Raw genomic sequence first — 13,188 nt, forward strand, 5'->3', positions numbered from 1 at the left:
TAGTCACATTTTCTCAATTGTTCCCATGAATGCTTTTTTAAAACAGTTTTTTTAGCACGGGGAACTATATTCAATATCCTGTGATAAACCATAATGGAAAAGAATATGAAAAAGAATTATACATGTATGTATGTATATATATGTATAAAAAACTGAATTCCTTTGCTGTACAGCAGGAATTAACACAACATTGTAAATCAACTATACTTGAATAAAATAAAGTAAAAACAAAAACAAACAAACAAAACAACCCAGATCCAGTCAAAAGCTATAGTTGGATTTGGTTGTTTGAACTTTTTAAAAACTAGACTATTTTTTAGAGCAGTTTGAGGTTCAGAGCAAAAACGAGCGGAAGGTACAGAGTATTTCTCGTACCCACTGTGCCCTCAATATGTACAGCCTCCCAGACCATCAGCCTGGTGCAGCAGAATGGTACTTTTGTTACGATCAATAACACTACATTGAGCACATCATTAGCACCAAAGCCCATAGTTTGTATTAAGGTTCACTCTCGGTGTGGAACATTCTGTGGGTTTGGACAAATGTATAATGACAAATATCCACCATTATAGTATCATACAGAATAGTTTCACTGCCCTAAAAATCTCTGTGGTGTCAGGTGTTAGGACTTTTAATTCTCTCTCAATTTTAAATTTAAAATGGAATTCCCTCCCTTCCCCTCAGTTGTTTTTCTTGACATTGACTTGAAGAGGCCAGGCCAGTAATGATCCTAGAGGATTCCCCCTTTAACAATTACGTTTTCTTGTGGTTGTCGTTCGTCTTCTTTCTCTAACTCTTGTAGTTTTTGTAAACTGGAACTTAGGTCTGAGGGCTTGATTAGGTTCAGGTTAAATATTTGGGAGCAGAATCCTTGATAGGTGACCCTGTGTATATCACATTGCATCAAATAAGGAAGCCCATGATGTCTGGTAGTGCTAAGAAAATTGGGTACAGTTGACAGCCTGTAAAGTAATGTTGGAAAGTAATATTTTCCCCTTTGCAAGAGCAAGTAACTATGGGGGAACGAGGAACAAATACTAGTGGAGTGTGGAATCGTGCCCATAGCTCCAATTTCCCATCAGCCTTTTACTCATGTTTTAACATCTTTGCTTGTGTCACTTATTTCATTAGAAGTTGCAAAGTGGTTATTTTTCTAGTTCTTTTTACATTTATTGTTGACCACCATTCTTTTGTAACAATGAGCTTTTTCTCATTAACTAGGGTTATTTGGTTATCCTCAAATGTTATCCTAAAATAGAATTCCTCAGGGAAAGAGAAGACACGTTTGATTCTCTCTTTTAATTACTACTTTTCAGAGTAAGACACTTGGGGTGATTCTGACCTGTTTGCCCTCACATCTTTTCATTGCCCTTCCCTGCCTGGGGGAGGAGAAGCTGACCCCTACAAGCCCCCTCCCCTGTCTCTGTCTCTAATACCGGCAGATTGTGGGGGAGGAAGGTCAGATCCGGAGTATTCCCCTCCTGCCCATCCACTCCCTTGAGTTTCTAGAATTTAATAACATTATTTTGCTTTCATCTTACTGATTTATTTGTAATTTATGGAAAGTGGTGCTGGCTTTTCGTTTATGAGACTGATATCAAGTTTCCTTTTAAGACGCAGTTAAGGAAGAGTAATGCATAGGTAGGGCACAGAAGAGGCAAGAATTGTGTAGGCATCTGTGGATGACTGAAGATTAGGAGACTGCTCTAAGCAAGACTGAGTGTTGAAATCAGGGCAGTGGCAATGGGATTGAGCCGAGGGACTGGGTAAGTTATTAGGACGGCGGAGTAGACGTAGTGCTGAGTGGAGGTGGAGGACGCTGGGATGCTGTCCTCGGTCCTGGCCTGGGTGATGGTACAGGACAGTGCTGTTCACCAAGATGGGGGAGACAGAGGAGAGGCACATTTTTCATTTCTCTTACTGGTGGAGAATCAGGTTCAAATGTTAAGTAGAATAGACACAAAGTCAAAACTTGGATGTTTTTTACAATCATCTGAAGAAGATACAGATTTAGTATGATAAAATAAGGTTTATGTATAAAATGCAAGTGTATTTTGGGTAATGAGCTAAAGTATAGGAAAGTGAGTGAAAATAGTTTCCTTAATGGAACTTCACTGATGACCCATTTTACTTTGTTACAGTCCTCGAAACGCTTGCATAACACTTTGTATGAAGTAGGTGCCCAATAGGAATTTGTTAAATTGAGTCAAAAAATAAAATCGCTCTTCTGTTACTGTGCCCTGTAATGTTTCTTACTAATGTCTGTTTTCCAAAGCAGTATTTTTCTGTCTCTTTAATCTTCTGGGATTCTTTGATTAGCAGGGCTGCAAAACTCAACTTTATAAAAAAAAATTTTTAAAACGATAGGGTGCTTACAGCCAGTGACTTGATTATTTTTTACAATTTATCATCAAAGAGCAGCTTTTTAGGATTTAATTAAATACTTATATTTAGGGCCCATTATAATGAGCTAAATCAAGATTTAACCACTACCTTTACATTTTTGTAGAATGGCTTTAAGTGTCATTGTATGTCCGAATCTCATCAGAGACAACTATTGCTGGCTTCAGAAAATCCTCAGCAGTTTATGGATTATTTTTCAGAGTAAGTAACTCAAAGCCATCCTTATATCATAAGCTTTATTCAGTTGGACATTTAATAGATGCTTAATATTTAATATATTGGAAGCTCTGTTTATTCCTTACATATTAATGTGATAGCTGTATTATCTTTGTGATCAGTTTTTGTTTTCTTTTGACAGTTTATCGTTGTGTGGAATTGTTAAAAAAGTATGTCTCACAAATCAGTCTTTCTTCCATTCACTTCAAACATATGAAAAACCATCTCTCGGTCTAAAACAATTGTGGCTAAGAGCACAGGTCTGGAGTCAGACTGCTTGTCTTTAAGTCCTTTAAACCCGGGCTTCTCCACTCAGGAGCTGTGTGACTTTGGGTGAACTTATTCAGTTTCTCTGTGCTTTAGTCCCCTCATCTGTAGGTTTTGTACCTTTCAAGTATTGTCTTTCCTTCATAGGGTTTATGCGAAGATTAAATGAGTTAATACTTTGAAAGTGTTTAGAGGAGTGGTCAGTACTCGATTAATATTAGCTGTTAATTATTATTATTACAATTAATATTTAGTCTTGCCTCCATCCCTTTCTTTCTTTCCAGGGTTTTAGACCTTTTGGCCTTAAACCCCAAAGACTTTTGTTTATGTGGGTTATAGCTTGTAAATTAGGGATTAAAACTGAGACATTAAAAAAAATTTATTCATTTAAAATCACAATATAAGCCTATTACAGTTAAAATAACATTGTTACATGAAAATTAACTATATTTTCCAACACACAAAAAGCACACAAAAAAATTAGAGTGGAGTTGTTTTACATTTTTGCAAATCTCTTCAGTGTCTATCTTCATAGAACACAGTTGTATTTCTCACATCTGCTTCTACCTTCATTCTCTTCTGAAATGTTGCTTGGTTGAAATACATAGAGAAAGTCCAGCTTTTACACAGATGTGTAGTTGGAAGCGGGGAGAGTATTTTAGTAGCCTTTTCACATAATTTTGGCTATTTTTCTGTGATACTACATTGAAACACAATGGCGTGGTAGTTTCTTAAAGATTAGTTGCAATGTGGAATCAGAGACCATATAGCAAACCTTTTGTACTCTATGACATTAAAATCCATGTGATCTTTTACTTTAAGTGGATCTTGTACCCATGCATGGTTTTGTAACATCACACATCAGTCATTTGGAAAATATTGCTTCATTGAGTTACACAGGTATTCTGAAATTCTGAACGGTGATACATTTTATTATGCAATATCATAAAATCATATTCACTAATGTCAACTCAGTGCTGTCAGAAACATCTTTAAGTATTGGGAAGTATGTCAGACTCATGGTGGCGGATACTAGTTTACCAGAATTCACATTTTTTGCTTGAAAGCTCAAATTTTATCATTGGCAACAAATACCGTCAGTTGTTTTTCTTGACGTGACAGGCTCACTTTGTTTATTTTTGAGAAAATATCTACTGAATACTTAATTTGAAATAACTATTGTCTATATGTCTGTCATTTCTCAAATATCAAGTGACGCTTTCATGTCTCTGTGCCAGATGGGAACAGCCTTCTCTTTCTCTTCACCTGTAAACGTCTTGGTCAGAATGTATATCTTATTCACCGATGTTTATCTGTCACTTAACACAGTGTGCTCAGCTCAGAGGGACACATGAAGTGCCAACTTCACGTTTTATTATCAGTAGAATGGGATGATTATGCCGCATTCAGTAGCACTGAGACTCCACGAAGAATCCGCTCCAAAGATGTGTGGGCGCTTTTGCTGTGCCTCCTTTACCAAGACAAAAAGTTCCAACTCCAACTTGACTTTTAACTTTAATTCTTGAAAGCTGTAATCTTTCAGGATTTCTTCCCTTGTTCAGTTTTTAAAGGTTCGGAACAGATATTCACGTAGATGTTTTATATATCATGTGCTCATGCAAACTATATGATGGCTTAAATTTCAGGAAGGTGATGCTATGTATTTGTAGAAATTACCTTAATGCTTTCCCTCCCTGCTTTATTAGGGAATTCCGAAATGACTTTCTAGAACTTCTCAGGAGACGCTTTGGTAAGTATCTTATGTCTTGTGCACATAATGACTTTATAATCTCATAATCTGCTCAGGGTCAGCAGTGTCGTAATTGCTTCTTAGGAACCAAGAGGGTTCACAACAACATCGTTTACAATGAGTACATCAGCCACCGAGAGCACATCCACATGAACGCCACTCAGTGGGAGACGCTGACAGATTTTACTAAGTGGCTGGGCAGAGAAGGTAAGAGCAAGACATGATGTGAGCAGCTGTTACTTGGCTGCACTGCAGGTAGGGAGAGAATGATCATATTTTCTGTGTAAATTTATGAAAAAGAGGATGAGTAGGGTAGTTAGAAACTGGTGGAGAGGAGCATAGTCTTCCAGGATTGGTTTTGTGCGCTGCAGGTGTGTAAGAGCGTCTGGAGTGATTCTGTCAACAGTGCAAAGATGTATCCCTGAAGCATCCACTCGTTAGGTTAAGGATCAGTACCCGTCGTCCTCTTCCACTTTTCCCCCTACCTTCATTGCACTTTTGGAAACTTCTGTTACCCCTTCTTAAGGCAGTTTTTAAATTTGCTGCCTCTTTTCCCATTTCTAATAGGATGGAAAGTTCAGGAAAAGAACAGAGAAAGAACTTTTGTATCAAGGTATTAGTTATTCAGTGTGTTTCTTTATTCCATTTTGGGGAAGATTTCTGCTTAGTTAAGTTAGCAGAATATCCTGTACTCAGTGGATGTTAAGTACTTAGAGACAGTTGAATAATTACTAAGCAAGATAATGCTTTTTTTATGTTTCCCTTGTTTAAATGTGTTGCCTCAACCTAGTCAAAAATCAAAATAATATTTCTTTTCTCTTTAAAGAGATAAAATATTCCAATTAAAGTCTAAATGTCACTAACTGTAAATATGGAGAATTCACGTGCTGTATGAATTTGTGTATTTGAATGTGTTTGAATGAGTGTATTTGAATGCATGAGTAAATACTGCAGAGAGAGACCACATTTATATGTACTGTCAGCTTTGATTGTATTCAAAATTATAGTGTCCGTTACTTTTTTTAAGGCTTGTGCAAAGTGGACGAAACACCAAAAGGCTGGTATATTCAGTATATAGATAGGGACCCTGAGACGATCCGCCGGCAGCTGGAACTAGAGAAGAAGAAGAAGCAGGACCTTGATGATGAAGAAAAAACTGCCAAATTTATTCAAGAACAAGTGAGAAGAGGTCTGGAGGGGAGAGAGCAGGTGGGCATGGCATCATCCAGAGAGGCAATAGACAAAGGTCTGAAGAAGCAAAATTGCTTGTTTGTTTAAGCCTTGAATGAGTTTTGTAGGAGAAAGAGCATAGCCAGGTATAAAAGTCCAGGCTGTGGAGTTGAGACAAACCTGGGTCCATTCCTGACTTACTGACTTCACAAGTGTAATTATGGAATCTTCTAAACCTCAGTTTCCTCATTTCTAAAATAGAGTCAGTAGCTAGTGGCGAAGGCATAAACAGAGCGTTTCAACTGATTATAATTAATGCAGTGCTGGGGATGAACACAGTGTGTGAGAACACAGAGGGCTGGCACTTGCTCCAGCCTGGGGAGGACCTAGAATATTTGGAGGTAGATATATCCCCTAGGCTGAGGAGTCTTGAGGAATTAATGGGTAAAATCCAGGTAAATGGGGGAGGGAGAGCACGATAAAGTTGGTTCAGGTGTTAGAATAACTAGATCAAGGCAGTTATTTCAACAGACATTTATTGGTCACCTCCTGTGTGCCGGGCATTCTTCTAGGCACTGGGGATACAGCCAGTGGACAAAAGATAAAAATCCCTGCCCTCAAGGAGCTTACAGACTAGAAGTTGTGTGTGAGCAGGAAAATACAGCCTAGTGTGTATGTGAAACTACTAGCCATTTAGTATTTTTTAAAACTTTTTATTGTGGTGTAGCACACATGAAGTAAAGTGGATGACGTGCATTAATCTTAAGGTTACGGCTTGATGAACTTTCACATATGTATGTGTCTTTAGATGGATGGATGGATGGATCAATAGATAGGTAGTCCCTGTGGCCACCACTCAGATCAAGATATGGAACATTTCTAGTATCCTAGAAGGTTCCCTCATGCCCATTCCCAATTAATATTCCTTGTCCTCCAAGAAGGAAGCACTGTTCTGATATACTATTGATTGTTGGTTAGTTTAGTCTGCCCTTGAACTTCATAGGAATGGAATCATCCAGTTTGTTCTCTCTGTGTCTGGCTTCCTTAGCTCTGTATAACGTTCTGTATGTGTAGTTCGTCTACATCCTTTCCTATCAGTGCTTCACTCTTTTTTTTGATTGATGTATTTCATTTTACAAATATAATACAATTTATTTATCCATTCTCCTGTTGAGAAGCATGTGGCTCATTTCCAGTTTTGAGCTATTATGAGTACAGCTATTCTGATCATTGTGGAGCACATGTTGTATAAGCCGTTGAGTACAGAGTGATGCAGGCAGTAGCAGGCGATGAGAATTAAGACATCAGTGAGGATCACTTTGTGAATCAACTTTTGTACCATGTTGATTGAACTTCTTGATAAGTGAGAGAGTGAGTGTGTGTTAACATTACTTACATTAACATGCGTATTGTCACACAATCTTTTAGGAGTTTTCTACATTAAATTAAAACAGGAACAGTGCTTAAACTGCTGTAAATGTGAAATTTAAACTCCTTAAGACTGAAAGCTTTTTTATTCTCTTGCTTTTTAAAAATTTAAATCTTCATTTTCAATAGAGAAAAAATTATAACTTCCTATCGTGGAAATTACAAAGGATTCACATCTTGTACTGAGGAAAGAGGTTTACTTTTTGGAGTAACGTTATTGCTCTGTAACATTTTAGCTTAATATTGCTAAAACCTTCAAGTTAATTGTACTTTTCAGGTGTAAACAGTATCTTTACCCAAAAAAGCAGGGGAAATTCTATTGATGAGTGCTTCCTCATTCCACTTTTAAACATATCAGTTTTTTCAAAGTAAGATCATGTTCTTTTGTGTTCCTTTGTGAAATCCTATATGGACATTACCTAACAAAATATTTTAGCTAGATCTCAAGGTCATCCTTCTTATTTATCAGTAGTAACAACAATTAACATTTATCAAACACTACAGCAGGCACTATGCTAAGTGTTTTATTTATATTATCCTAATTAACCCTTATCGTAACTCTAAATATGTAGGTTATCCCTACTTTAAAGATGTAATGATTGAGCCTTCAGGGAGACGATGAGATTGACCGAGATGACAAGGCTCATAGGTGGCAGAGGTGGATTTTATACACAGTCGTCTTTGAGTTAGTCTTAGACCCTTGATCATTACACTAAAGCGTACTACAAAAGAGAAAGGTTTTGCTGTTTAAAGTAATCCTCTAGCTAAGATTCCTAGAGTTTATTGCTTTATGTTGTTGTTTCCTGCTTAAATTGTAATAGAAATAAAAATGTAGGTAAACTTCTGCAGTTTGGTACAGAAAAGCTACTTTTTTCCCCCCGTAGAATAATTCTTTATTGGAGAATATTTGCAATACATATAATTTCTTAATTAGTATCTTAAACCATTTTAGGTAGCAAGTCATAATTAAGGACTATTGAATATTGATGGTAAATGCAGTTGTGAACCAAACCTTCAAACTTTTTTTTTAAAGGAAGTCCCTGTTTTTACGGAATTAAGCAGAGAAAATGATGAAGAAAAAGGTAGTTTTACTTTTCTTTCTTCCTTTTTTAATATGGATGCTTTTGTATTGGCTCTGCCAGAAACTAGCAACATGTTTGGGAGCAAGAGGTATTATCTGTCTGGATTATTCTCATCAGTAAAATGAAAAGGTGATAACAATGAACTGGATGGAATGCCGACAGCAACAAGTAACCAAACTGAGTAAAATGAGCCTAAACAATAAGGAAATACCTTGCCATACCAAGAGTCCCAGAGGTAGGGTGGTTCCAGATGCCACACTATCAGCAGCTGGACACACGGTGGCTGCCGGCAGTCCAGCTGTCATATGCAGACCCAGCATTGTCCAGAAGAAGACAGAGAGCATCTCTCTCCTTTGGAGTCCCCTGTGAGCAAGGAAACTTTTCCTAGAAGACCTTCTTCCTACCAGCAGACTTCCTTTTGAATGTCATTGACCAGACTGTATCACATGTCCACCTCAAAAACAGGCACTTGGAAAGGGAGTGGAATTATTTTGATTGGTTTAGACCAAAGAGCCTTACTAATCATAGGTCCCACCACCTAGTCCCATCACCTTGGGCATTAGGTTTTCAGCATTTGGATTTGGGAGGGGACACAAACCTTCAGACCATAGCATCCTCCAAGCCATATGTGAGGGGTATGGACACCCAAACAAAATTGGATTCTTGTTACCAAGGGGAGAAGGGCAGTGGAGTGGGGAAGTGGCCAAGGCTGTCTGCTACATCATATGATGGTCTTTCCCAGCTCTGTTAAGCATCAGCCCAGTATATTTTACAGGAGTTTATGATCTCTGGGTAGGAGCATTCCAGCTCTCATGTATTCAGAATGTCCATGAATTTCTACGTAGCTGCATTGTGATATTTATTATAATTTTTATTATAATTTTGTTTTATTATATCTGCTGTTTTATTATAATTTTCCTGAAATATATATGGAATACCAATTCTTTTCTTGCAGTTACATTTAATTTGAATAAAGGAGCATGTAGTTCAGGAGGAGCATCTTCCAAATCAAGGTGAGCTATGTGAACAGGTATCTTAGAACCTGAAAATTTTGATGAAATGTTGATTACTACATTTTAAAAGGTGCAGTACTGTGAATTATTTTTTTCTGGTTGTTATTTTCATCTCTTTTTCTTTTTTGTTTAATGATTGTTTTGTTTTATTTTCTTAGGAACTGGTTTTTCTCTTATTTGCCTATGATGAGCTGATTCTGTCTTTTAAGGAAAAGCTCATTTTGATTAAATGCTTCACGTGGTAAACATTTGCTTCTCCCTGAAAGCTTCTCCACTTAAAGTTTCTTTCTGTGCTATGGCAATACTATTCAGTTTTCTGTCATAGCCCACTATCAAGTTGGTTAGCTGGAGTACACACTTGTTGTTTTACCTGCTCTATTATGATTTTCTGAGAACAGAGACTAACTTATTCAGCTATCTCCTCAGCACCTGGTAGAATATAAGTGCATTAGTAGACACTCAGTAATAATTGCCTTCCCTTCTAGATGGTGTGGTACTGAGCAAGACTTGACCAGCCTTTTCTATAAAGAGCCACGTAGTAAATATTTTAGACTTTGTTGGCCTTGTGTCTTTGTCATCACTTAACTCTGCTCTCAGAGCGAGGATGCAGCCATAGATGATACATAAGTGAATGAGCTTGGCTGTGTTCCAGTAAAATCTTATTTATACAAACAAGCAGCAGACTGGATCTGGCCTCAACTGCAATTTTTCAAGCCCTGGTGTGGCACGTAGTCAGGTATTTATATCTACTTTTCATGTTCTCTTCTCTTGCAGTTCTCATAGATTCTTTCACCAAATATCTGTGCAGTACTTGTGATGTGCAGTGCATTCAGTTTGGTTATGGAGGTGAAAAGATAAATCAGACAGGATATTCAGGAGGGCACTGTATATTCAGTATCTACTGCAATTTAGTTTTAAGCTGGGTGATTTGCCGTTTTACTTAATATTCTACATGGTGCTTATTTAACCTAACTCAGTTTTTTGTTTGTGGGAGTTTTTTTTTTTTTGGTTAGTTTACAGGCTAGTGGTTATTTGCACGACTAAATAAGTGTCTAGGAGAATTGAAGGAAACGGGCAGTCTGAGTCAGCAATGCCTAACTGCTTCAGGATGACTTGCCAACTGTCTTAACTTCGATCAAAGTGTTTCAGTAGTAACATCTATATTAGATATCATGAAGAAATTGGTTAATTGGGCTCTATATATGATAACATTTGAAAAGAAAATTTCTTTTCAAAATATTGCTGTGATATGACCTGGAAGACAGGCTGGAGTATATCTTAACAAGTGCCATATAGTTTTGGACCCTTATGTGTTTCTATTTTCCTTTATCATTTGTTATTCCTAAGTGTAGATGAATGTTGAGATTGGTCCCACTGGGCCCCAAATTGATCGCCCTTATGTTAGTTTTCTATGGCTGCTGTAACACGTTACCACAAACTAGGTGGCTTGAAACAACAGAAATTGATTCTGTCTCTGGAGGCCAGAGTTCTGAAATCAGTATCCTTGAGCCAAAATCAAGGTGTCTGCAGGCCTGTGCTCCCCCCCAGAGTCTCTGGGGAGAATCTGTTCCTCACCTCTTCCGGCTTCTGGTGGCTGCAGGCATTCCTGGGCTTTTGGTTGCATCCCTTCAGATTTATCTCTGCTCCATCTTCACATCACCTTCCCCTCTGTGTGTCATCCCCCTCTGCTTCCCTCTTTTTTTTTTAATTTTATTTTTATTTATTTATTTATTTATTTATTTGGTTGCTTTGGGTCTTTGTTGCTGCATGTGGGCTTTCTCTAGTTGCATCGAGCGGGGGCTACTATTCGTTGCGGTGCGTGGGCTTCTCATTGCAGTGGTTTCTCTTGTTGCGAAGCTCGGCTTTAGGCGTGAGGGCTTCAGTAGTTGTGGCTCGCAGGCTCTTGGGGCACACGGGCTTATTTGCTCCACGGCATGTGGGATCTTCCTGGACCAGGGATCGAACCCGTGTCCCCTGCATTGGCAGGCGGATTCTTAACCACTGCGCCACCGGGAAAGTCCCTGCTTCCTTCTTAAAGGATGCATGTGGTTGCAGTTAGAGCCCACCCAGATAATCCAGAATAATCTCATTTTAAAATCTTTAACTTAATCCCATTTGCAAAGACCCTTTTTCCAAATAAGGTAACATTTGTAGGTTCCAAGGATGAGGACCTGATAGCTTTGGGGGTCTGCTATTCAGCCTATTACATCCCTATGCCAAACTGTGATTTTATTAGTAAAAACATTAGTTTTATTTGACCAAGTTCTGTGACTTCAGTCTCAACTGTCTACAATAATGTGAAAATAGTGTCGCAGATAATACAATGGAGAGACTATCTAAGTTTTCGTTTTCTGAAATTATGGTGTATTTTTTTAGAGGTTGGGATTTGTTTTACTGTTGATTTATATCTCTTATATATTTAAAACCCAGAATTAACTAAGTGATCTAGATATCAAAAATGGATAATTTAGGCTGTGTGAGGCACAAAGATAAGCCCTGCTTCCCCATTGCTGGAACAAAGATTACTCAGTTCTCACTTCTGTTTTTCCTTTGGGCTTCCCTGTCTTTTTTTTTTTTTTTTTTTAAACATCTTTATTGGAGTATAACTGCTTTACAATGTTGTGTTAGTTTCTGCTGTATAACAAAGTGAATCAGCTGTATGTATACATATATCCCCATATCCCCTCCCTCTTGCATCTCCCTCCCACCCTCCCTATCCCACCCCTCTAGGTAGTCACAAAGCACCGAGCTGACCTCCCTGTGCTATGTGGCTGCTTCCCACTAACTATCTATTTTACATTTGGTAGTGTATATATGTCCATGCCACTCTCTGACTTTGTCCCAGCTTACCCTTGTCCCTCCCTGTGTCCTCAAGTCCATTCTCTATATCTCTGTCTTTATTCCTGTCCTGCCCCTAGGTTTTTCAGAACCATTTTTTTTTTTAGATTCCATACATATGTGTTAGCATACGGTGTTTCTTTTTCTCTTTCTGACCTACTTCACTCTGTAGGACAGACTCTAGGTCCATCCACCTCACTACAAATCTCAATTTCGTTTCTTTTTATGGCTGAGTAATATGCCATGCTATATATGTGCCACATCTTCTTTATCCATTCATCTGTCGATGGACACTTAGCATGCTTCCATATCCTGGCTATTGTAAATAGTGCTGCAATGAACATTGTGGTACATGACTCTTTTTGAATTATGGTTTTCTCAGGGTATATGCCCAGTAGTGGGATTGCTGTGTCATATGGTAGTTCTATTTTTAGTTTTTTAAGGAACCTCCATACTGTTCTCCATAGTGGCTGTATCAATTTACATTCCCACCAACCAGTGCAAGAGGGTTCCCTTTTCTCCACACCCTCTCCAGCATTTATTGCTTATAGATTTTTTGATGATGGCCATTCTGTCCTGTGTGAGGTGATACCTCATTGTAGTTTTGATTTGCATTTCTCTAATGATTAATGATATTGAACATCCTTTCATGTGTTTGTTGGCAATCTGTATATCTTCTTTGGAGAAATGTCTATTTAGATCTTCTGCCCATTTTTGGATTGGGTTGTTTGTTTTTTTGATACTGAGCTGCATGAGCTGCTTGTATATTTTGGAGATTAATCCTTTGTCAGTTGCTTCGCTTGCAAATATTTTCTCCCATTCTGAGGGTTGTCTTTTCTTCTTGTTTATGGTTTTCTTGCTGTGCAAAAGCATTTAAGTTTCATTCGGTCCCATTTGTTTATTTTTGTTTTTATTTCCATTTCTCTAGGAGGTGGATCAAAAAGGATCTTGCTGTGATTTATGTCATAAGAGTGTTTTCCTCTAAGAGTTTTATAGTGTCTGGCCTTACATTTAGACCTTT

The 13,188-nt window shown here is 38.0% G+C and overlaps 1 protein-coding gene across 1 annotated transcript in view; it reads left to right on the plus strand.

Annotated features, from left to right (window-relative positions):
• The window catches only part of KIN (Kin17 DNA and RNA binding protein), a 35,689-nt gene that overhangs the window by 1,437 nt on the left and 21,064 nt on the right, over positions 1-13,188 (plus strand). Inside the window, exons 2-7 of the mRNA XM_007167427.3 lie at positions 2,510-2,604; positions 4,593-4,636; positions 4,721-4,843; positions 5,664-5,845; positions 8,268-8,316; positions 9,272-9,329. Coding sequence (XP_007167489.1) covers positions 2,510-2,604; positions 4,593-4,636; positions 4,721-4,843; positions 5,664-5,845; positions 8,268-8,316; positions 9,272-9,329 — 551 coding nt within the window. The remainder of the gene's footprint in view (positions 1-2,509; positions 2,605-4,592; positions 4,637-4,720; positions 4,844-5,663; positions 5,846-8,267; positions 8,317-9,271; positions 9,330-13,188) is intronic.

This window comes from Balaenoptera acutorostrata, chromosome 3 (genome assembly GCF_949987535.1).
Source record: "Balaenoptera acutorostrata chromosome 3, mBalAcu1.1, whole genome shotgun sequence".
NCBI lineage: Eukaryota > Metazoa > Chordata > Mammalia > Artiodactyla > Balaenopteridae > Balaenoptera > Balaenoptera acutorostrata.